Source organism: Nicotiana tabacum, chromosome 6 (assembly GCF_000715075.1).
Source record: "Nicotiana tabacum cultivar K326 chromosome 6, ASM71507v2, whole genome shotgun sequence".
NCBI lineage: Eukaryota > Viridiplantae > Streptophyta > Magnoliopsida > Solanales > Solanaceae > Nicotiana > Nicotiana tabacum.
This window is the reverse complement of record NC_134085.1, coordinates 162129372-162156120: the sequence shown is the minus strand read 5'-3', so window position 1 is coordinate 162156120 and position 26749 is coordinate 162129372. Positions and strand designations below refer to the sequence as shown.

At 37.8% G+C, this 26749-nt stretch overlaps 2 protein-coding genes across 3 annotated transcripts in view; one reads left to right on the top strand and one right to left on the bottom strand.

The window, feature by feature from the left end:
• Positions 1–235: 235 nt before the first annotated feature.
• Positions 236–3950, top strand: LOC142182147 (uncharacterized). The gene is made up of 5 exons (XM_075256136.1): positions 236–777; positions 838–1701; positions 1800–2136; positions 2377–2704; positions 2797–3950. The coding sequence occupies exons 1-5, from the start codon at positions 236–238 to the stop codon at positions 3948–3950; spliced, it is 3225 nt and encodes a 1074-aa protein (XP_075112237.1).
• Positions 3951–13355: 9405 nt separating this feature from the next.
• Positions 13356–26749, bottom strand: part of LOC107793624 (uncharacterized) — a 108932-nt gene continuing 95538 nt past the window's right edge. The window contains exons 2-4 of one of the 2 annotated variants that reach the window (XM_075255750.1): positions 14274–14545; positions 14007–14142; positions 13356–13907 (exon numbers count right to left, since the gene is read on the bottom strand). In XM_075255750.1, coding sequence (XP_075111851.1) covers positions 13612–13907; positions 14007–14142; positions 14274–14510 — 669 coding nt within the window. In that variant the 5' untranslated portion in view covers positions 14511–14545 and the 3' untranslated portion in view covers positions 13356–13611. Of the gene's footprint in view, positions 14143–14273; positions 14546–26749 lie in introns of both variants that reach the window. The other variant, XM_075255749.1, reaches the window with a different exon arrangement.

Sequence of the window (26749 nt, the reverse complement as noted above, 5' to 3'; positions counted from 1 at the left end):
TCCCAAAGGGGTTGCTACAAGTTTTGGTATCAGAGCCACGGTTTGTGATTCTAGGATTTGTTTTGTTGTGATAATACCTAGTATTTGTTGTTATTTCCTCTCTTTAAAATGACTTGGAGTTTATAAATTTTTGCATACTTGTTTAATTTAATTTAATTTATTGTATTTTGTGTGCATATGCATCATGTACATGTCCCTAATGCAGTGTGATCTTATCTTTTATAGGATTTTTAATATGACCTCTTTTTCGAATAGAGCTGTTGAATCCGTTGATGAAAGTCAGGCCCAGTATAATGTCATGTCTCACCTTCAGGGAGGAAATGAGGAACCCTTGCCTGACCTAAATCATCCTCGTGTTAGTGAAAATGAAATGGGCAGTAATCCAAGAGCAATGAGTCATAATACTCCATTTATGACTCCTCCATTCCAGCAGATGGCTGAATTCTTTCGTCACTTAGCTGGGACAATGTCAGAACCTAGTGAAATGAATTTTGAAAAGATGAGAAAAATGGGCGGAGTTGAATTTGAAGGCACTACAGATCCCACGGTAGCTGAACAATGGCTCGAGTGCATGGAGAGGGTCTTTGAACAACTGGAGTGTACTAATGCTGCAAAATTTAAGTATGCTATCTCCCTTTTACAAAAAGATGCCTATGATTGGTGGGTAAGTATGCCAAATGCAAAAGTGAAACCTCCGGTGCTGACTTGGGATGACTTTGTGAAATCATTTCGTGCAAAATATGTTCCCCCTGTCTATTGTGATGCTAAAAAGAAAGAGTTTCTGAATTTAAGACAAGGGAGTATGTCTATTGCATAGTATCAACAAAACTTTCTCAGGCTTTCTCGCTATGCTAAAGGTATTATTGATGGTGAAAGAGACAAGTGCAGAAGATTTGAAGAAGGTTTGCATGGTTACATTCGAAAATCAGTGACAATCTTACAACTTGATGATTTTTCCAAGCTGATTTCAGCTGCACTTACTTGGGAAAGAATTGACAAGGAAGAAGCTAGTAGGAGAGAAAACAAGTTTAGGAAGGGTAATTCAGAATATGGCGGTCCATCCAAAAAGGGAAAGTTTGACTATTCCAAGACCGAGAGTACACATAAATCATTACATCATAAGCAGAATAAGTCAAATTTTTCTACTGCCAGTACTCCAAGTTATGGCCAAGGCAAAACTCATACACCTACTTGTGCACAGTGCGGGAAGAATCATTATGGTGCATGTAGACGAGCTTCTGGTGCTTGTTTTAATTGTGGAAGTATGGATCATAAAGTGAAGGATTGTCCTAATCCTAATCCTCTTTCTTATACACATACAGAAGGATCAGTTCAAAAGCCTGTCACTATTCATTCTCAAGCTAATAGTAGTGCTAGACCTCGAAATATGCAAGCAGCGGGCTCGAGTGTAGCTAATCAGGCTAGTGGGTCGAGAGCTGCTGCACGAGTTTATGCTATGAGACAGAAGAATGACCAGGATGGTCCGAACGTGGTTGCTGGTAAATTTCACTTATTTGGCATATTTGTTGTTACATTATTTCATCCTGGATCTTCGCACTCTTATGTTTGCTCATCACTTGCATTTCCCGATACTGTTAAATCTGTGAGACTTGACTTTGATGTGCTGGTCACGAGTCCATTAGGTCATCAGGCCGTTGTTAACAGGATTTACCGAGATTGTGCATTCATGATCAAAATCTGGTATTCCCTGTCGACTTGCTTGAAATGCCCTTCCGAGACTATAATGTTATTGTTGGCATGGATTGGCTCCATAGGCACCATGCATTGGTTGATTGTAGGTTGAAGCAAGTGACATTTAGAACTTCTGCATATTCACACATAGTAGTTCAAGGAGAAAGATCATTGACATCTAATATTATTTCTGCGGTCTTGGCAAGGAAGATGATTTGTCAAGGTTGTGATGCCTATCTTTCTCATATAGTCGATACACGATTGGAGAGTCCAAGTCTTAAGGACATACCAACTATGTGCGACTTTCCTGATGTATTTCCTGATGATCTTCCTGGGTTGCCTCCAGAAAGGGAGATTAAATTTCCTATAGATCTTGTCCCTGGAACTACTCCTATTTCTATCACTCTCTATAGAATGGCTCCAGCTGAATTAAAAGAGTTGAAGGCTCAATTGCAAGAACTTCTTGAGAAAGGTTTTATCCGTCCCAGTATTTCACCTTGGGGAGATCCTGTTTTATTTGTGAAAAAGAAAGATGGCACTCTTAGGCTTTGTATTGATTACCGACAGCTGAACAAGGTAACAATCAAGAACAAATACCCACTGCCTAGAATCGATGACTTGTTTGTCCAACTGAAGGGTGCCCGCTTATTCTCAAAAATTGACTTGAGGTCTGGATATTATCAGTTGCGTGTGAGGGAGCAAGATATTCCTAAAATTGCTTTTAGGACCAGGTATGGCCATTATGAATTTTTGGTAATGCCATTTGGTTTGACAAATGCTCCTGCTGCATTTATAGATCTAATGAACCGTGTATTCAAGCCTTATCTCGATCAATTTGTGGTGGTGTTTATTGATGACATTTTAGTCTATTCCAAGAATAGAGAAGATCATGATAAGCATATCCGAATTGTCATGCAAATTCTGAAAGAGAGACAACTCTACACGAAGCTTTCCAAATGTGAATTCTGGCTGAATGAAGTGGCTTTTTTAGGGCACATTGTATCATCTGAAGGTGTGCAGGTTGATCCTAGTAAGATTCAAGCTATTGTTGATTGGAAACTCCTAAAATTCCAACTGAGATAAGAAGTTTCTTGGGATTAGCAGGATACTACAGAAGGTTTGTGAAGGGCTTCTCTATTATAGCTTCTCCCTTGACCAAAATTTTGGGGAAAGACGCCAAATTTTTATGGGATGACAAGTGTCAAGAGAGCTTTGAAAAGCTCAAATCCTTATTGACACAAGCTCCAATACTTTCTTTGCCAGCTGAAGGAAAAGATTATGTGGTATACAGTGATGCATCTCTTCGTGGCTTGGGTTGTGTTTTGATGCAAGAAGGGAAAGTAATTGCTTATGCCTCTCGAAAGTTGAAATCACATGAGTTGAATTATCCCACTCACAATCTTGAACTTGCTGCCATTGTTTTTGCCTTAAAAATTTGGAGGCATTACTTATACGGAGAGAAGTGTCACATATTTACTGATCACAAGAGTTTGAAGTACTTGGGTACACAAAAAGAGTTAAACTTGAGACAACGTAGATGGCTTGAACTCATCAAAGATTATGATTGCACGATTGATTATCATCCTGGTAAAGCCAATGTGGTTGCAGATACGTTGAGTCGTAATTCCCTTGCAAATTTAACTCTAAGTACATTACCTTTGCTTCTTGAATTAAGAGCCATGAATGTTTGTCTTTCATTTAATTCTAATGGTTCTATTATTGCTAATTTGCAAGTCAAGCCAGTCTTACTTGAGCAAGTCCAAGAAGCACAAAAGTTAGATGAGAAGCTTGTGAAATGGGTTGAAGAAGTCCAAAATGGAAGAGAATCAAATTTTTCATTAAGGAAAGATGGTACCTTATTTTATAAAAATAGGTTGTGTGTTCCTAATGAAGATGAATTGAGAAAGCAGATCTTAGTTGAAGCACATAGTTCACCTTATGCAATGCATCCTGGAGGTACTAAAATGTATCAGACCATTAAGGAGCACTATTTGTGGAGTGGTATGAAGAAAGACATTGTAGAGTTCATTTCTAAATGCTTGGTATGTCAACAAATAAAGGCTGAACATCAAGTCCCAACTGGTCTCCTGCAACCTTTGTCAATACCTGAATGGAAATGGGAAAGGATAATGTTGGACTTTGTTTCTGGACTTCCACGCACTCAAAGAAATCATGATGCAATTTGGGTCATTGTAGATAGACTAACTAAGAGTGCTCATTTCTTGGCAATCAGAATGGACTACTCACTTGAACGTTAGCAGAATTGTACATTAATGAGATTGTGAAGCTGCATGGAATCCCTGTTTCTATTGTGTCTGATAGAGATCCGAGGTTTACATCTATATTTTGGTCTAGCTTGCAAGAAGCTTTGGGTTCCAGGTTGAATTTTAGTACCGCTTTCCATCCACAAATGGACGGCCAGTTTGAAAGGGTAATACAAATCTTGGAGGATATGCTTCAAGCCTGCATTATTGAGTTTAAGGGTAGTTGGGACAAACACTTAGCCCTAATAGAATTTGCTTATAATAATAGCTACCAATCAAGTATAGGCATGCCTCCTTATGAAGCTTTATTTGGGAGAAAATTTAGAACGCCTCTTTGTTGGAATGATGTTGGTGAAAGAAAATTTGTGGGTCCTGAGATTGTGCAACAAACTAAAGATAAGGTAAAAATCATCAAGGATCGTTTGAAAATTTCTTCAGACAGACAAAAGTCCTATGCTGATCTTAAAAGGCGTGAAATTGAGCATCAAGTGGGCGATAAGGTATTTTTAAAGGTTTCTCCATGGAAGAAGATTATGAGATTTGGCCAAAAAGGTAAACTTAGTCCTCGATTCATTGGACCTTATGAAATACTTGAGAAAATTGGTCCGGTTGCATATAAGCTAGCTTTGCCACCTGAATTAGGTAAGATCCACAACGTCTTTCATGTTTTTATGCTTCGAAAATACCGCTCAGATCCATCTCATGTTCTTCCTATTGAGTCTATTGAGGTTAATCCTGATTTGACATATGAAGAAGAACCAATCCAAATCTTAGCGCGTGAGATAAAAGAGCTTAGAAATAAGAGAATCCCATTAGTGAAGGTTCTTTGGAGAAATCATTCAGGCGAAGAAGCTACCTGGGAGCGAGAAGAGGATATGCGAGTTCAATATCCACATTTGTTTCGGGACTAGTACAAGGTAAATTTCGAGACGAAATATTTTTTAGGAGGATAGAGTTGTAACACCCCAAAATTTTTTATAATATTTGCATTCTTGATTGAGCATTTTTATAACGAGAAAATATTTTACTTTGCACTTCTTAAATGTGAAATGGTCAATATATGAAAATTTCTTACTTTAGGTTGTGTTAATATTAGCAATGAAGTTTCATGATGTTGCTATATGTAACACTTAATATTATTTTGACTAGTTGTTATTAAATATAATATATAATTAAGTTTTGGTTTCCAACCTTTTGTATTTATCTAATAATATTTAGTGGTTGGGTAACCATTTTGTTTCTACTCTTCAAGACAAAGAATCCATCTCTCTCTTTCTATCTATCCCTCCTTCTCTCTATCTCTCTCTATATTTCCCCTCCGTAGAAACTTGAAAAATCTGAAGTTTCATGAAAAAAATCATGGATTTCGACTAAATCAACGCACAAAATTCGTTTTTGGTGAAGATCAAGTTGCTCCTCTTGGTAAGTTTCTAAACTCGATTTTATACTAGACACCTACTAGACTTTTCTACATATCTTTTTGTACAGAGCTCCGATTTAAGTGATCCAGAACTTTCTGGAAAGGTATCTCATAAATCTATAACTTTTATGAAGGAACCAAAATCTAGTTTTGTTGGTATTTACCTAAAAAAGGAACAGAAAGTACAGGGCAGGTGCTGTCCAGATTTCCAGCTTTAGAAATACTCCATGTACTGCTGTTAGTAATTTTAGCATAACTTTTTGTTCAAAATTGATATGGAGGTGATTCAAGATGTTCTGAAATGGTAAGACATAGATATACAACTTTTGTGAAGACCAGAAAGTCTAGTTTGTCCGTGTACATCTTCACAACTGAGTCACAACTCGGAACAGTGATACTGTCCAGAATTTCTGTTTCAAACATTTTTGGGTAATTTTCACCAAGATCATATTTAGTTTAACTTGTTAAATCACTGAACTTATTTAGATATTTGATTATGTATTTAAGGTATATAAACCCTTGAAAAAAAAAATCAAAGGGGAAGTGTTTGAGGAAGTGGACAGATTTGGTTTGTTTACGGCGTAGACGATTCGAACGTCCCCAAGTTGTGATTGAACTGTTTCGTGGTAAAACACCAAGGTTTGTGTATAAACTTGTACTCTTTTTGCTTGCTAGAAATATGTTGAAATAACCTGATATTTTATTTTTCTTGTCTTCGAATTATATTGTAATATTCGTATTATATCAAGTCTTGTAAGAAATTTGCTAAATCGCCTATTCGTACGGATTGTTTGATCATTTTGCTATCTTGTTGGGACTTTGTCCTTCTTGTGGCAGTGACTTGGTCACTCACTTGGCATGCCTCTTGATTTGGATCTTTTGGCATCTTGACTTTGGATTTGTTAGTTCATCTTGAATTATAGAACTTGTCCGTGTTAAGTACGAACTAGGAAGCCATTTTTAATATGGTTCTTGATTCTCTTGTCTATTGGGTTTTGCCCCTACTTGATTTGGGACTTCGGTCCATCTTGGTATCTGATTATGCTTAGTGTGATGGCATGACGTACATATTGGGCGAAAAATGGATATTTGATATACTCTCTTAAATTGATAGTATACACTTTCTAGACTCTTGAACATTGTTATTGATATTTGGAAACACTTCAAAGTTTGATATTGGTATGTTTGATATATTTGTTCACTTGTTTTAAATTATGTTAAATTGAGCTAACTATGACTGAAAAGGGGAAATTGGAGAATTTAATGACTCCAAGCCTAAAGTTTATACACCACTAAGCTTTATGCTTAGCGATAGTTGTTTTCTATCGTAGGAAATGTTCGGGATGAAATCTGAAGATGGCCAGGGTGAAGTAGTCTCTTTGGGAGAATTTATGGAGATCATATTTGCATATGCACCTTGGTTTGCATAGTTTTGGGACATGTACATGATATACATGATATACAGGATATACAGGATATACAGGATATATATATATATATATATATATATATATATATATATATATATGTCACACTTATGTTATTTGGAGGCTTGTTGGATTTTAAAGACCAAAATCTTGTAGCTTGAATTTGTAACCTATTTTATTGTATTAGAGTGTTTTAATAACTCAAGTCTTGTAATATGCTGAATTTACACTTTGTTTTGTAAATATGTAGAAAAGGAGAAAACTAGTTTCCTTTGATTTTTATATATACCCGATAGTTTGAAATTTATGTACAATATAAACTTGTAGTGATTTTGAATGATTGTATAAATCTGTTAGGAAGTTGCTTTAATCTGTTGATTAATCCAGAAGGGTTATATCACCATATGTTAATATTTTGACATTGTATTTCATTTAAAATAAAATTATGGTGTATTTTCAAAAAAAGAAATATATATTGCACTTTGAACCTTTTCGCATGGACCTACTTCCGCTACTAAAATTATTCTAAATATTTTTATTAATATCTCTTTTAATATTTTGTAAGTAGGAAATTAGATTTGTTTTCCTAAGTAGTACCCTTCCAAAGGGGTTGCTACAAGTTTAGCTCTAGGATCAAATTTGCTTCTATGTTGAGACAGAGTTGACACATAGCACAAACATCCAAAACTCCTTAGAATCTCATAAGTAGGTGCTTTCCCGAACAGAACTTCATATGGCGTTTTCCCTTTTAATACCTTGGAAGGGAACCTGTTTATTAAAAATGTTGCAGTCAATATACATTCTCCCCAATATTGAATAGAAACTTTGGATTGGAACATTAGCCCCCTGGCAACTTCCAGAAGGTGTCTATGTTTCCTCTCAACTACACCATTCTGTTGGGGTGTAGCCACACAAGAGGTTTTATGAAGAATCCCTTGTTCTTGAAAGAATTGGAATTCTTGTGTTCCCTTTCCCAACTCCCAGGCATTATCTGACCTCACCCTTTTTACCTTCTTGCTAAACTGCCTTTCAACCATAGAAAAGAAAGATTTCAAAGTTGGAAAAACATTACTTTTGGTCATCAACAGAAAAGTCCAAGTAGCCCTACTAAAATCATCAACTATAGTCAAAAAATAGTTGTACCCATTGTATGTAGGAGCTTTGAAAGGACCCCAAGTATCTATATGAATGAGGTCAAATGGAGATGATGTTTTGACTTGGCTAATGGGAAAAGGGAGCCTAGTTTGCCTTGCTTTAGCACAAATGTCACACACATTATGAAAATTTGAAGGAAAATGAATAAAACTGAGCTTCTTCATTACTGAAAAGGGCAAATGCCCCAACCTTACATGTCATTGAGTTACATTAGGAACGACATTAGCTAGAACTGGAATTGAAAAGGGAACTTTAGTTTTTGGAATGGAAACTACATCTTTACTAAATAGAATTCTAGACTCTGTAGTTCTAGGCCGGAGTAGATATAATCCATCTCTTACTTCACCAAAAATTTGTCCCCTCCTCATTAAAGGGACCTGCAATAAACATTCACTAGAAGTAAGGTTGATGCTATATTTGAATTGAGAGCATAACTTATGAACAGATAACAAGTTATACTTAAAAGATGGAACATAAAGTACTCTTTTTAGAATCATATCAGGATGAATGTAAACCTCCCCTATATGTGTGACAAATAGTTGATAAGAATTAGGCAAACTAATATGTAAAGGCACAGGTAAGGGTGATAGGTTTAGGAAAGATTTGGAATCAAAACACATATGTTCCGAGGCACCAGAATCAATTTCCAGGTTTTAGTATTAAAAACAGCAATTCATGTTCCTGAATATTTGAGTATAGTACCAGCAACAACATTGACACTAATTTTTGAGCTTGCATTTGTTGTATTTCCAATTTGTACCTGCCGGATTATGTTTACTAGCTCAGAGACCTGTTCCTTACTGAAAAATTGTGGCTGACTGTTTTGGATTCCTTCATTGTCCTCAGAATACTTTCCATCAGTTTGCTGATCTGTTATTACAACATTTGTTTTGATTGTTGTTCCTTGAAAATTTCCACCCTTGGTAAATTGGAATTCATCAGGAAACCTTACAAGTCTGTAGCAATCAGCCCTTACATGACCTATCTTTGAGCAATGACTGCAGGTAACATTAGGATTATACTTAGACTTCTTTGGCTTAGACTTGTGTTGTGTGTTTCTTGATTTTTACTGAGTATTCCACCCTCTTTGCACTAGGTTGGTTTTCTGTGAAAATTTGTTTTGTGATCCTACCATGAATGAAGTCCCATCAGTGGGGTATTGTGGACTTGTATAGATTTCCCTTTAGCTCTCATCTTGTAAAAGAAGAGAGTAACATTGATCTATGCTAGGCATAGGGCTGAGCATGAGAATGTTTCCCCTTGCTTGTGCATAAGCATCATTTAGTACCATTAGGAATTGAATGACTCTTTGGTCCTCCATGAACTTGGCCAACTTCTTCTTACCATCACAAACACATGCAGAGTTACACCCTAAGTGTGAATTAAGTGAATCCAGCTCATCCCATTGTCTCTTAAGTGTCGTGAAATAACTTGATATGCTGTTGTTTCCCTGGCATGTTTTTGAAATTTTCTTCTGCAGATGGTATAATTTTGCTCCACTAGACTGTCCAAACCTGTGTTCCAGACTGTTCCAAAGGTCCTTAGCAGTCCTTGAATAGATAACACTGTCATCTATCTCTTTGGTCAAAGAATTCAGCAACCAAGAGGTAACCATGTCATTGCACCTACTCCACAATGGATATTCTTTATCATCCATTGCTGGTTCAGCAACAGATCCATTGATGAATCCAAGCTTGTTCTTGGCTGAGATTGCAATGCGGATAGACCTCTTCCATCCTGGAAATCCTCTTCCATCAAATGGTGAACTCACAAGCCCCATACCTGGAGTATCAGAAGAGTGCAACTGATAGGGATGATTGGAGTCATTGTTGACTGCACTGGTTGTGGATCCAGGTGCTGTGATGGCAGCTGTTACTTCAGTACCAGTCATGGTTGAATCCAGAAATGGATAAGGGAGAAGAAATCAGATAGAAACGTGAGATGATTTGTGAATGGATCGAGCTTAAATCTGCTCTGATACCATGAAAGAAAAGAGAATGAAATTGAGAAATTTTCTCTGTTTTCTTATTAACAGCTTGGTCCCTTTATACAAAACTCTGTACCGATACCAAAGAATGTAAATAAATATTCATATACACTTGTACTAAATCCTATTGGCTATTTGCAAAACCAACTAACGAAAATATTCCTTTACATTGTACTATATACATGTGCTATTCACGTGTGCACCATTCATTTGGAATGTGTATCACTTTAAATGAATGGGTGTGGGGAATATTTATTTATATTGTACAATATCCATGTGTATTCACGTGTGGCCCATTCATCTCAAATGTGTATCATTTTAAATGAATGGGTGTGAGGAATAGAAATGGGTATAGGAATATTTATTTACTTTGCAGTATATCCATGTGTCATTCACATGTGCACCATTCATCCGAAATTATTATTTTATTCCTTCATCTTCTTCTTTCTCGTTTCCTCATCTTCCTTCATCTTCTTCTTTCTCGTTTCTTCATCTTCCTTTGAATCAATATGGGGGTTTTGATCGTTAACACTGGCATTCAATTCTCCGAACATCCTCTCGATAAGAGCACGCATTTCCCTAATCTCCATGACAGTATTCGTAGTTTGCTTGTTTCCTTTAACCATCTCGTCGTCGAAGAAGAAGAAATGCAGAAGAATCGAGAGAAAAGGGTTTTTGGTTCGTACTCTACTACAGAGCGCAGAATGCGTATTTGTAGTACTAGCCCCAGCGTCCACCGCCTTCTCACGTGCGCATTTTCTTTAGAATTAGTTCCTAAATTAAATCCTTTAATATGCTAATTGTGTCTTAAAAATTTCTTGGACTCTCAAAGTAAAATCAATTTATCGAAATGTCTAATTTTTCCCACGCTGTATTCTACTAATAATAATCCCAAACCCAACGGCGTAAATTGTGAGTGAGTAATGACTTTTGAACTTCAATTTGCAATATGAAACAGAAGCTTGTATCTTGGTATAGCATTTTAAACTTGTATCAAATGGAAAGTATCATTTTTATTTTAGAAGAGAAATCCTATTAGTAATGAGTAGAAAGATGGTGCCAAATAAACTGATATATCAACCTTATAATTTGAATGTACAACTATACATTGTTTATTGTTAAGCCCAAACTTATAGATTTGAAAACTAAGTAAAAGTTTCTCATATGCATTTTTTTAATTCGAAAACTAAGTAAACCTTTTAAATTTATTTAACTGAAAGTTATATCAGATGGAAACATAACATCATTTCATTTTCTAAGAAAAATCATGTTATGAATGAGTAGAAGGTGGTGCAACAGGAAATGATATATCCATCGTATCTAATTAATATAGAAATATAATTGACAGTTAAACTGAAAACTCGAAGAACTAAGCCAAAATTTCTCCTATACGCAGTTGTGAAAAGGTTGGGGGAAAAACTATGTTGTGAAAGTGATGTAGAAAGAAAGAGAGCAATAGAGAAAATGAGACATCACAAACATAGACAAAAACAAGTGGAAGCATTTGGATGTCAAGGGCTTTTTACCGGAGAGGGAGGTAAGGAGGTAGACGGTTAGGCTCGTGGGCTGACAGGTAATTGAGATTCTCTTCTGGTCGTATTAGTATTATTAGTACTAGTCTTGTATTCTCCTATTCCGAGTTCCTTGCTGATTAGACGATGTGGCAATATTGCCGATAGTTTCGCACTTCTCTTATATATAGCTTTGTATTCGATCACTTCTCTTATATATAGCTTTGTATTCCTAGTTTCTCTGCTATTACATGATGTGCTATTTGTTTCTTTTATCTTATTTCCTTGCCATTGTTAATGTTGGTTTATTCCTTTTTACCGTTCTTGAGTCGGGAGTCTTTCGAAAATAATCTCCATACCTTTATAAGGTAGATAAAGGTAGGAGTATGGTCTGCGTACACACTACTCTCCCTAGACCCCACGTGTGGGATTGCACTGGATTTGTTGTTGTTGATGATGTATACCATTGAAGAATTTGACCCAATTAGTTTGGATTAGGGAAAATAGTATTCTTGTCCTTCATCCCTGCTTCGATTTTGGATGTATATATCTTTAGAATAAATATTTGGCCATTAGAAAAATCTTTTTAACGTCTGCTCATCCGAAGAAAGCTCAAGAACAGTGATATTAGCCATCACAACCCAATCAGTTCCTTTTTCCCAATTAGAGTATCATTAGACGTGAGTCAATATATTTGCACCTTTGGTGGTTGTCATCTTTACCTATTAAACCCGGAAAAAGATCCAAAAAGAAAAGTAGAAAGAAGTTTGCTGTACACCGCCAATTAGTTCATTTTTGTTGGCATGAGGAGACCAGAGCACAAATTTTTTTGAGTTGCAAACAAAAAGCAAAGAGGCATATCTTAAGTCAATTTTACAATTTATTGAATCCAATATGGCAGGCAATTTTTCTACCCTGATTTCCTTTTCCATCCGTTTATCATAGCCTCGGGCTTTAATTATTGAGTATTGTTATTGCATGTCATCTATTTTATGCTTTTTATGCTTCTATTACTATTTCTATGGTTTCTGCTCTGATGAATTGTCTCTTCTTGTTTTAGTTCCGTGAGCCGAGGGTCTATCGAAAACACAGTCTTTACCCCATTAGGTAAGGGTAAGGTCTGCGTACACACTATCCTTCCCAGACCCCACTTTGTGAGATTTAATGGGTTGTCATTGTAGTTGTTGATTTCCTTTTCCAGAATAAATATTTTTGGAGGTATATCACTGCCCTGGGGAGTAGTTCTAACTTCATGAACATGAGGGCAAGAAAAATTATTGGAGGGACAAAATCCTACGAGCCACATGAAAATGTTACTAAATGAACTCACATCCCCTTGACAATCAAGCTAGTATATGACCGTCACAAGTGCAATATGAATTGTTTTCTAAATTACCATGTCTAATTGGTCCAAGACTGATTCGATGCAACTTTATAAATTCCTAATAACAAAAGTGAGTGGAAAATTTGTGAAATATACAGATCACCATGACACTGCGAATTCTGAAGTTTATTAAGCTTTAAACTTATCCGATATACAGTTTCCAAGGAACCATTTTGTAAAGTGCAAGTAGGAGAAGAATTAGATATTGTATAATAGTCCTAAGTACCAACATCCTATACAAACATAACAATATGCCTTGGCCAAAGATCAGAAAAGCTATTGGACTGCCAGGAAATCGGAAATGGTTGTCAAGGTGACTTGTTCATAATTTACAAGAGCTAAATGTGAGAGTTTTGAAAATCTAAAATAACTTTTAACTAAACACAATTCAACAAACAACCAATAATTAATCCACAAATAGCAAAAATGGCAGATCACACTGCAACAACTCAAGAAGCAGGGGAAGGATGGAAAAGCAAACATTCAAAGAAATGCATAACCTAACAAGACTGGTATAACCAACTCACAAAAAACATATAATATTGATAGATAACCTTACAAGTAGTTCGTTTACTTTCACATAGAGGGAGAACTGTTAGGAAAATAGTACAAACCATAAACTAGTAGCTTTAATAGCATAATCATATCCTTAAGAAACATAGCAGGGAATTTAAGGAGAGAGCAGAGAGATCAAACCTAAAGTCCCCATTAGGAAAAAGCTATATAAAACAGTCAACTAGAGGCATCAGTACTTCCAATTTGTCAAGACCCTTAGCACTTATTGCGTTCAGCTGATTTCTTGAAAGGTAAAAAGTGTTTCTTACCTTGGTAGGAAAACTCCATACCCTTAGAATCCATAGTAAATTGCCCCCCAATGGTCGCTAGCCATTCGCCTCCTAGTACCATTTCACAATTTGACGAGAATGGAAGTAGATATAAATCCAAAATAAACAGGGCGCCTTGCAGTAACAATTGGAAATTGTAGCATGCTCTGGAGGTCACCATATTACCAAAAGCTGAGCTAACAGATCGAGGCTTGATTGGAAATGTGTCACAGCCTAACTTATCTGCAAAGGATTCATCAATAAAATTGTGAGTACTCCCCCCTAAACCAATTAGGATATTCACAGGTCGTTTCCCATGGTACCCAGTCACACGTGAGAAACCTTTGTATGGCTCAGAATATTCTACTACAGCATCCATTGATATCCTCATGGTTATTTCTTCTTGCTCTGTAGTCACACGATCTACAGTTGGAACGTCAACAACAACCTTACTCGTGGTTAGGGTTTTTCCGCGTCCCTAAAACATGAATACAAAGAAATAGAGCCAATATTACAAATCATTACAAGAGAACTTTTGGAAAGTCAAATCTAGAGAAGGCGAATGAAAAAAGGAGTTATAGTTTAACTCCATAGGGTTTTTTATTGTACCTGAAGCGTAGATGAGTTGCCATAGCCGGAAGCATTCACGGAAGGTTTCTCGGGCTCGAATTCCTCTTTTCCTTTCTGTTGATTCTTCAACGACTCAACGGTTTCCTTCAGCTCTAGAATTGCTTGATCAGACTTGTCCTGTCTGTCACGCAATACCCCGAATATCCTCCCGATTAGAGCACGCATTTCCCTCATCTCCATGGCAGTACTTGTGGTCTCCTTGCTTTCGTTAGCCATCTCAAAGAAGAAGAAGAAGAAGAAGAATAGAGAGATTAACTCAAAATAGTATTCCGAGGGCACGCATTTCCTTCATCTCCGTGCCTTTTTGTAGCACTAGCTCATACACTGTAGATAAGCGTGATCATTAGCGCTAATCTCCACTTCCTTCTCACGGGCCCCATGCATAAGGTGATAAGAATTATTTGAATTAGTTTAATTTTAAATTAAATCCTTTTTGATATGCTTCTTGAGTCTTCGAATTTCTAGATATAATCAATCAACGTATGCATAGTAGCTCTGCTTTTCCCTTTTACATGCAATTATTATTTTCTGTATGAGTAGACCATAGTAGCTATGCTTTTTGACTTTTACATGCAAAAACAAAAAAGTACTCAGTCGGGGGATTTTTATAATGGTAAAGTAGAGGGCTGTTTTGTCGTGTTGCTGAGTGACAGCTCCTAAACCTTTTTAATTATTTTTTGTACAAAAAATACTTTTGTACTACTTTAAAAAAAAGTTACATAAATGACTCGAATTACTTTAACAGAAATTTTGCCGTTAAAGTAATTCGCAGTATAGTACTGCGTTTTACTTAAAAAAATATTTTTATACGTAATTCGCAGTACTATACTGCGTTTTACTAAGATGCTGGGCCCAACTATATTTTATTAAAGCTGTTCGCAGTATTATACTGCATTTTACTTAAAACGCAGTATAATACTGCGAACAACTTCAATAAAATATAGCCCTTTCTTCTTCCTTGGACCACTGAACCGAAGGAAACCAACACCTTCGATTCTGCTGGTCCCCCACCCCCGCGTCAAACTTCAAAAAAAAATATTTTGGGCCCCACCCGTCACCTAAAGAGCAAGGAGTGTAGGTCCCACATACAAGACAAGCTTTGGATTCCTTTTTCGGGTGCAAAAATTCGATTTCAATCAAATTTAAAAAACTTAAATCGAGGTATTTCAATTTTGTTTATGTCGAAACTTGTATAGTACATGCATATTTGTATTGTTTAATGTGTTTTCATGTTAATTTGTGTTATGTTTGTATTTAAATTTGTATCTTATTTATACCCGGATTGATTTATTAGCTTTGGTACAAAAAATTGTTAAAATTTGATAAATTATTTGTATTGTTAAAAAATTAATATTATTTATTTTGTTTGTTGTTCATATTTGTATTTTATGTTAGTTGTTTTTATATGTAATAGTGACCTTTTAGCGTAGTAAAATAAATAGCCTTTTAGCGTAGTAAAATATAGAGCCTGTTAGTGTTGTAAAATATAGAGCCTTTTAGTGTAGTAAAATGTAGAGCCTTTTAGCGTAGAGTCTATGTAGTTTAAGTATATAGTAACTGCAAACTCTATTCAATTACACTTTACAAAATTAATTATTTAATTACAACAATAAACTTACAAAAGTAACAAATTCCTATATGTTGTAAAATTAACTCAAATATCGAGTCTGGAACCCATACATAATTATTCAGTCCAATTTTAAACATAGTTATTTAATTTATTAAGCCAGCACACACAATTCTAAAAATGTTAAAATTGATACGCATCATAATTAAGGATAACTGGTGCTACCGGGCTTCAAAAATCGAGCCTGGAACCCATACATAATTATTCAGTCCAATTGTAAACATAATTAATTATTTAATTTATTAAGCTAGCACACAAAATTGTAAAAATATTAAAGTTGACACGAATAATAATTAAGGATAACTCGGTGCTACCAGGCCTCAAAAAATGAGCCTGAAACCCCTACATAATTATTCAGTCCAATTGTAAACATAATTAATTATTTAATTTATTAAGCTAGCACACACAATTCTAAAAATATTAAAATTGACACGAATAATAATTAAGGATAACTCGGTGCTACCGGACCTCAAAAAATGAGCCTGGAACCCATACATAATTATTCAGTCCAATTGTAAACATAATTAATTATTTAATTTATTAAGCTAACACACACAATTCTAAAAATGTTGAAATTGACACGTATAATAATTAAGGATAACTCGGTGCTACCGGGCCTCAAATATCGATCCTGGAACCCGTACATAATTATTCAGTCCAATTGTAAACATAATTAATTATTTAATTTATTAAGCTAATAGACACAATTCTATTAATGTTGAAATTGACACGCATAATAATTAAGGATAACTCGGTGCTATCGGACCTCAAATATCGAGCCTGGAACCCATACATAATTAATCAGTCCAATTTTAAACATAATTAATTATTTAATTTATTAAGCTAACAAGCACAATTCTAAAAATGTTGAAATTAACACGCATAATAATTAAGGATAACTCGGTACTACCGGGCCTCAAATATTGAGCCTGGAACTCGTACATAATTATTCAGTCCAATTTTAAACATAATTAATTATTTAATTTATTAAGCTAACAGGCACAATTAATTTTGTTTAAATTATAGTAGACAACATGGACTTTCCTCCGCCTGCGCATCCCGGACCTGCCGAGGATCAGCTACTAATATTGTAGGGCAACCATATGTCCTCATTTGTATGGGAGGGACAACTATCGATGCAGCCTCTCCGCCCTAGGAGACCTGACGATTTGTGAGAGTTCATCGGGGAGCATCCTTTCCATGCTCGCGTAGTCGCGCGCCTACAGGCTACGGGCTTCTATACGATTTTTGAGCTTGGACGGATGCAACTTGATTGGTCTCTCATCACGACCTTGGTAGAGTGGTGGCGACCGGAGACGCACACTTTTCATTTGCCCACTGGAGAGGCCACCATCACGCTGGAGGATGTTCAGGTTTTGTACGGGCTGCGCGTAGATGGACGGGCCGTAGCACTGCCCCAGTACATTAGATCCATGACGCGTGCACAATTTTTGGATATGATGATGCATTTTACTGGTTATAGACCTCAGGGTGACGCTGGGGGCAGTCGCGTTGCTTTGTCAGCCATCAGAGATCATATGGCATTTTTGCACCCAGACATTACCGGCGAGACGGAGGATCTCCATATTGAGAGGTACACGCGGTTGGCGCTGCTCCTGCTTTCGGGTGTGTCTTGTTCCCGAACACTTCGGGGAGTAAAGTGAGTATGCGTTTTCTCCATCATCTTCAGGAGTTGGATGGTTTACCCCAGTACAGTTAGGGTGCTGCTGTTCTCGCATACCTGTATAGGAGCATGTGACGGGCGAGCATGGGCCCAGCGGTGGACATAAGTGGTTTTCTGCCCCTCCTATAGGTGACAACATTTTCGAATACTCTGTTCATTTCTCCGAATTCTATATGGTCGAAATGACTCATAAATTTTACATCAACCTTTTATCTTAGGTTTGGGCCTGGCAGCGGATCATGCCGTTGCAGCCACCTCTACCAGCACTTGCGCCTGGTGAGGCTTATTCGTTTCTCCCTCTAGCTTCTAGGTGGATTCTCCGGCGTGGGAACTACCGAGGGACCGATGCTCATCATAATCTCCCTCTTATCAGGGATATGCTAGATATGCTGGTGGACGGACAGGTAAATATGTACCTACACTTACTTGTTTAAATTGAGTTGTATTGCGCATACTCACTTTTATGTTATTATTTGGCAGTTCATCTGGACGCCATATAACGACGAGTTGGTAGCTCAGCTGCCCTTTTATTGCTCAGTCGATCGAATGCTTTGGAGCACCCCCGTCCCGATGATCTTCTTTAATATGGTTGAGTATCATGCCACAGAGCGTGTGCTTCGCCAGTTTTACCGTCCCCAGCCTATACCGAGGGATCCTGGATGGGTAGCTATACACTATCAGCGGGATGACCGTGCCAGGCTGGACGATATATATATGGGATGGCTAGAGCAGCAGGTCCTTATTTGGGAGGAGCACCGAGCTGACCGTATTCCGCCAGCACCTACATTTACCCAGGAGGCCACTATTCATATGTATGCATCATGGTACCGCTGTCACACCCGACTGATTATCGGGAACCCCATTCATGTACTTGGCGAGCGCTACAGACCATACGCCGGGAGACACGAGGCACTGGTATGTTTTTTGGCTTATTAATATCGTATAATTGTGATATTGCGTTATTTAATTAATATTTTAAATATTTCACAGGCTATTGGGCATCATCACCTCTACCAGTTGGGACAGGAGATGCAGCAGCATACCGACATCCCTGCAGTCGTTGACTATGGCCGGCGGGTGGCACAGCTGGCTCGACGGACCCTGTTTCAGGCGAGAGATGTCGCGAGGTTAGACCACGAGGCTCAGTATGCGGCACCAGAGGACTACCATCGGGGTAGGGGTGTCCCACGAGGCAGGGGTAGGGCACGAGGGAGGGATGCCCCACGAGGTAGGGGTGCTCTACGGGGTCGCAGGGGTCGCGGGGGACGGCAAGGAGGTGGTCCCCAGAAAGGGGGCATTGAGGCACCTGTCGACCCACCTGTTGAGGGACATGATGAGGACTTTGGAGTTGTGGCGCTTGGAGATGATCAGCCGGGTTATATACCTCGGGAAGATGAGCCTTCCAGCAGCATGCCTTCGTACAGCCTTCAGCTATCTCTGCCAGCATCGCAGGTCACCCCATCAGGAGCATTGTCGATCACGGGTACATTCGACGGGGATGTAGACCAGTACTTTGCATGCGCAGCTGAGGATCGGCCCACCCGGGACGTGAATTGCGGGCGTAAGTTGAGTTATACCTCATCCCCGGTGGTTGATACGGATCTATTACAGGCGCAGGTATGTTTGTATTACTTTAAAATTTCAATTTGTTTTTTTTCCTTAATGAGGTGCCATTAATTAATTTTTAACTTTCTTATGAAGGCATCGTCCCAGCCCATCTTTGAGGCCACTACATGCTTTGATGAGGACACCACTGATACATATATTTAGGAGGCCGACGAGACCACAGTGGGAAAATATTTTTTGACTTAACACGTACAATACAAATATACTTTGTCACATGCTAAGTTTAGTACTTGTTTTGTAGGTTGCTGACGGCCCGACGGCCTATTCTTCCGATTCTGCCAGTTGTGGTGTCGATGTTGCTGCACATCCTCACATAAAGAGGCGGCTTGATAATAATGATCCAGATAGTGTACCCGGGCGACAGGGGATGCGACTTAGGCCAACAACAGCACTGAAGCACACAGGCTGCGAGACTCACTGATTTACTTAGGTTTTTAGTTTGTCTAAATAGTGCATTATGTATATAATGATAACAATTATCTTTTAACAACATTTATATTTTAATTGCATTTGAACAACAGTTTTACTTAAACAGTACACAAGAAACACAAACATTGCAAAACGTAGTACTATATTAGAACTAAAACCATCACTGCACAAAGGATAGCAGTACACAGAAAAACAAACAATAGAACTAAAACCATCACTGCACAAAGGATAACTAAAACCAGCTTTTTTTACATGGTTTTCATCTTTTTCAGAACGACAAGACAACTCCATAAAATGTAGTACTATACTACGCTTTATGTGTTAAATTTTTCTGCGATAAACCATCTTTTTCACATGGTTTTCATCTTTTTCAGAACGGCAAGACAACTCCATAAAATGTAGTACTATACTACGCTTTATGTATTTTGTCTCGCCTATAAATAACGGCATCATTATAGTTATTTTGTGTGCTCAAAAATTAGTAAAAGCAAATATTTCATTAAAAGTAAGGTTTTTTTTTTACTAAAAGCAAATATTTCATCAAATGGCTCAACCTCTTCGTGTACCAAAGTGCAACTGTGGAAAAGAATGCTCGATGCAAAATTGTTGGGACGATGGTGAAGTTGGACGCCGCTACTGGTGCTGTATGAACCAGTTATACAAGGTTTCCGGCGAACCTATTTGTGATTTTCAGGAATGGGTTGATGAACCATGTTATCAGGAATGCTACAGAGAACAACTGCAGTTTATTCATAATATGTGTTTATGCCAACGGGAAACACAAAGAGAAAGCGATAAAATTATTGTAGAAATGAGAGGAAACTGAAGGAGGTGGGAGAAGAAAAATGGAAAGCATAATGGAATTGTGAAGCACAAAAGGAACGAAAAGAAAAATATAAATGGGAACTTGCGGAGGTGAAGGCGAAACTTAAAGAGGTAGAAGAAAAAAAGAACGAATGGAATAACGATTTAAGTGGTTGGAGCAGAGAATAAATGGCAACCGAGACTAAACATTTGCTTGTATGTGTTTAGTGTATTTTTCATATTTCATGTATTTTTATTATGTTGGCCTGTTATGTTTGTGCTGTAGTAATGCTTTATTTTAATTGAAGTGCAAGTTAAGTTTAAGTGCTTGTGTTGTTATATGAAACTATCAAACCACGCTTTACATATTACATTTCCTACAATTAAACAACTTTTTCTTCACTCATTTCAAATTGTGTAACATAATTTTATTTGATATATATTGCAACATACACAAATAAAAACATGTATTACAAAAAAACAATACCAAAATAAAAGACTAGGGGTATCCTTGATAGTTGGGTACATTCGACGAATTTGCACCAGGAGCCGGATTACCACCGCCATGCACACCACCTGAAGGACATTTACGACGGTCGTGTCCTGTTTGCGAGCATATGCCACATTTACGCGCATAAACGGTGTCACCAACATCCATTTGGTTCCGTATACGCGTTCTCTTTTGCACTTGCAGCTTGCGCAAATAGTCCTTGTTACATACCATCTTAAAAGGTTCCGGCGGCCAATAATGCTCAGCACCTAATGGCTGCAACTTCCCACTATACGTGTCTATGTATGCAGCAACACTGTATTGCCTATCAATATAGTTTGTTTCCCCATATCCAACTTGTTGAAAGCATTTCAACGCATGTGCACACAGCATGTGGTAGATGGTCCATTTACCACATGAACATAACCTTCTATTTTCATTCACCGTCTGTAGATTATTCCCACGGTGTCCGCGGATAGTGGTCTTAACTTCAAAAACACCCCGTTCATGATCGTACTGAAGAAATGAATGCCACTGTGCTCACCTCCTGGACCTTTCAAATCTTCTCATGGGTATTGGCATAAATTGAACACCCCTGTCCATCAATGCTGATGCAGTTGCATGCCTTTCAATAAACCTCTCCGCACTCTGTTTGAATGTCATGCGGACCATGGCAGTGACAGGCAGTCCACGGGCAGACTTCAACAAGCCGTTGAATGACTCCGACACGTTTGTAGTGAGGGCTCCCCATCGTCTGCCGCCATCAGCATGCAATGTCCACATGTGAAGCTCATGCCCCATCAACCAAGTATAGGCTCGTGGTTCTAACTGCTGGATCGCTTCCATGCGCCTCGTGAAGTTGCACTGCTGGTGCTCAGTTGCAGCCAGCCACATTAAGTCATGCAATGCCTTTTCAGGATATTTCTTCTAGAAATTGGCCTTCAAGTGACGCACACAGTAACGGTGGTATGCATATGGTTCCTGCCATTCAGGCAAGTGACGTACAGAACTTAAAATACCACTATGCCGATCAGATATTAGACAAATACCTGAACGCTGTTTGACAACGTGCTGCTTCAAGTGGTTCAAAAAAAACGTCCATGTCTCTTCACTTTCGTTGGCACACATGACAAAAGCTAATGGAAATATTTGCCCGTTGGCATCTACTGCAACTGCAATCAAAAGCTTAATATCATACTTTCCATAGACATGAGTACCGTCTATGGAAATAACAAGATGACAATGCACAAAACCATCAATTGCTGGTTTAAATGACCAGAAAACATAGTTGAAAATATATTCAGGTCCGTCCGGACTCCGCTCACGCCTCCATTCAACAACAGTCCCGGGGTTAAAGTGTTGCAGTGCGGCCATGTACCTGGGCAGATTTGAAAAAGACTTATGTCAGTCGCCATAAATAAGTTCAAAGGCACGTTTGCGACCAAGATATGCCTTTCTTTTGCTTATAGTACAACCATACTCCTGGTGGGCGGCTGTAATACACTCTTTAATCTTGAACCTAATGGACACTTCCAAATATGGAATCAAGACAAGAGAAATCAAGTCCACATCCAAGTTGAAGTGATTCTCATTGTATGTGTCCATTTCATATATGTGCTCGCTAATAAATTTACCCACTTTCCACAAACCCAATTTCTTCTTGGTGGCACGCAACATCCAGTGACAACCCATAAAGTCTCTACGGCATACAACCTTGTATTTCTCCGGAGTTGACTCACTTACCGTCATCTCACGACACTCTCTTATACTGTAGATTTTTACAGCCCTAATTAGGTGAGCTTTATCAGGGAAATACATGCCCTTTGTCAGAACAACTGGTCTAGACTCATCCCACATTGCTGACCGAAATTCATCATCATCCCTTGTGAGGGCATCCACGTTCGGCATGCTTGGCAAATTATCAAGGTAGGGAATATTCCGCTCATGAAATGGCACGTGGGACTCATACACTTTTGGTCTAGCTGGAGGTGGAGGAAAATGCTCCCTCGTCAACTCAGGTTCAACATTCACTTCCTCCTCCTCATCACCCTAATCATGGAAGGGTGTGTCATCCCCAGACTCATCCGCATTGTTGTCATAATCACTATCATCTTCCTGACTCTGCGCATCTGCCAAATCACGAGTAAATACGTCGTCTATGGGCAACTGTGTGAGGTCAGGAGCTTCAAGAAGCTCGTTTTCACTGCACATAAACCAACAAAATGATAAGTTACCCAAATAGATAAATACTTTAAATATAGCTATATCACTTTACTTACAAGTCGTACTGTCTTGACGTTTCATGATGGATATTTTCTTGTTGGTGATGACTCCCAGATGGACCACCATGGTCCAATACTCCAGAACTACGCATATTCCAACTAGGGGCAGGGTCATAACTTGTAAAATTCATATCCGGACGATACCCCCTATGCAAAATATGAGTGTTAATACAAATCCAATTAAAACATAAATTAAACATCGCTAAAGCGTAGTAAAATTGAAGTTTACCAGTCGTCTTGTTAATTATCTAAAGTCGAAAAATTATTTTGTGACTGCTCATTCGCCGGTGGTGACAAGTTTAAATCAAGGCAAGCTCTTTCATCACCAATCTATCCGGCAAAAACTGCTCCAGAATAACCACCCGATGACTGGGGGTTATCCCTACTATGCACGCCTTCATTATTGGGAACGTCTTCCTCCTTGACGTACATTTCCAATAATTTTATTACAATAAATTCCATATATTCATCCGAAATCAGCAAAAAATCTCTAAGAGTTTCATTATCCTCGATGTTAAACTCAGAATAATAAGTAAACCCCTGCGGAGTCACTAAATACAAAAATCTACCTGTTATTTTAAGGTTAACCGAACGCCTCCTCTCATTCATTTTTTTACGTAACAACGATACCAATTTATCGTACTCCATAGTAAGCGGCAATTTAACATGACATTGTGGAGGTGAGCTATACCTCACAGAATTATTCTCCAACACAACCTCACCCCCCAATATAGTGAAACCCTTATTTTTGCCACTTCAGACATTGTAAAAAAATAATTGATAAGAAGAAGAGAGAAGTATGAACGTAAGTTTGAAATAAAGTATTGAATGAATTTTTATAAAATTGAAACGCCTTTAAATAAGGCAAGTCCGACGTTGGGGTGTAGAATTTTTCTATGTAAAACGCAGTACAATACTACGTTTTATGTATTGAATTATTGTTATGTCAGTTCATTGTTGGTGGGGGCAAAACCAGAGTACAACGCAATTATTTAATGTAAAACACATTATTATACTGTGTTTTACAAATGTATCTTAGTAAAACGCAGTATAGTACTGCGAATTATGTACAAAAATATTTTTTTAAGTAAAACGCAGTACTATAGTGCGAATTACTTTAACGGCAAAATTTCCGTTAAAGTAATTCGCAGTATAATATTGCGTTTTACTCATTTATGTAACTTTTTTTTAAAGTAGTACAAAAGTATTTTTTGTCCAAAAAATAATTAAAAAGGTTTCGGACCCGTCTCCAGACTCTTTCGGAGCCCAATTGTAATTTTTTTGGACTCAAAAATATATAAATAGGTGGGGAAAAAAAGGTGACATTTTTATGTATAGCGCCACGATACTTGGCGCTATACAGTATAGCGCTAAGCATTGTGGCGCTATACTGAAAAAGTTGACACGCCCAGATATAGCGCCACAATACCTGGCGCTATACATAAGTTTTATAATTCGAACCGTTTTCTTCATCTCCTCTAGTTCTCCTCTTCCTCAATTTTTTACTCTCTTGGTACCCCCATACCCGCTGCACCCAATTTTTTTAAAAAAAATTTCTGGGTCCCCCCGTTACATAATAGTTGAAGAACGTAGGTCCCACATTCGAGTAGAGCTTCGTATTATTGTTGATTCACACTTCCGGAGTCAAAATTTCAAACTATTTACTTTCCGAAAATTCTAAATCGAGGTATTTTGGTTTAATTTAAGTTGAAACTTTGATAATAATGCATATTATTTGATTTGTATGAGTTCTATTTCGGTTTTTTTTTGAAACTAGCATGTTAAATTTATCCGGATTTAATATTAGTATTTTATAAAAAAATATAAATTTATCAAATAAATTTGTGTGTTAATATCCTGATTTATATATATGTGTTTTCATGCCTCTTTATGTTTTATTTGTAATTAAATTTATTTGTTGTTTATGTTTAGTTTAGATTATTTTTTAGCGTAGTAAAATCTAGACCTTTTTAGCATAGTAAAACATAGACCCTTTTAGCGTAGTAAAATTTAGAGCCTTGTAGCGTAGTAATGTGTAGTATTTCCCGGGCCTCAAAATATCGAGCCCGGAACCCATAGGTATATATATATATATATATATAATTTGTACAATTAAGTTATTAAAAAATATGAATTTAAATTATAAAAAAATACATAATTATTAATGATAGTTTGGTGCCACTGGGCCTCAAAATATCGAGCTCGGAACCCATAGGTACATATATATATATAATTTGTACAATTAAGTTATTAAAAAATATGAATTTAAATTATAAAAAAATACATAATTATTAATGATAGTTTGGTGCCACTGGGCCTCAAAATATCGAGCTCGGAACCCATAGGTACATATATATATATAATTTGTACAATTAAGTTATTTAAAAATATGAATTTAAATTATAAAAAACACATAATTATTAATGATAGTTTGGTGCCACTAGGCCTCAAAATATCGAGCCCGAAACCCATGTGTATATAATTATTAATGATAGTTTGGTGTCACTGGTCCTCAAAATATCGAGCCCTGAACCCATATATATAATTTGTACAATTAAGTTATTAAAAAATTTGAATTTACAGTTGACGACATGGACGCGACTATACATCCCGGCCCTCAGACGTTGGATCTATTAGCCCTGCAGCCCTAGCATAGATCCGAGTATATATGGGACGGACGGTTGCTTACGCAGACTTTCCGGGCCAGGAGAGTGGATCTATTGTGGGAGTTTTTGAGTCCTCCCCGCATTCTACATCCCCGCGTGGTCCATTACCTGGAGGAGATGAGATTATATAGGATCATTAGGATTGGCCGGATACAGCTCGACTATGCTTTGATCACTGCCTTGATTGAGCGGTGGCGACCGGAGATGCACACTTTCCATTTGCCCATCGGCGAGGCCACCATCGCACTCCAGGATGCTGAGATTTTATATGGCTTGTCCGCTGATGGCTTGCAAGTTTTACTGCCTGCAACCATGAGATATTATTCGCGACAGACATATTGGGATATGCTGCACATGCTCACGGGTTTCATGGCGGAGGACGATGAGGTAGCGTCTGGGTCCAGTCGTATACAGTTGGTCCCCATTAGAGACAACCTAGTGCAGATCCACCATACTATCACTGACGAGTCAGCGGAGGTGGATGTACAGCGATATACGAGGCTGTTGTTGCTCCTTCTATTTGGGGGGGGGGGGGTCTTGTTCCCGAACACTTCGGGCAACCTAGTGAGCCTCCGTTTTCTGCATCATATTGCCCCGTTCGCGGATACAACCATCAACAGCTGGGGTGGTGCTGTCATCTCATATCTGTACATGCAGATGTGCCGGGCTTGCATCGGCACACAGAGAGACGTTGGTGGCTTTCTGCCGCTTCTACAGGTGACAACATATTCAAATAATATGTCTATTATTTACAATTCTACCTAGTTATAGTTAATCTTATACTTTACGTCAACTTTGTATGTTAGGTTTGGGTCTGGGAGTGATTTCTGCAGTTTCAGCCACCTCT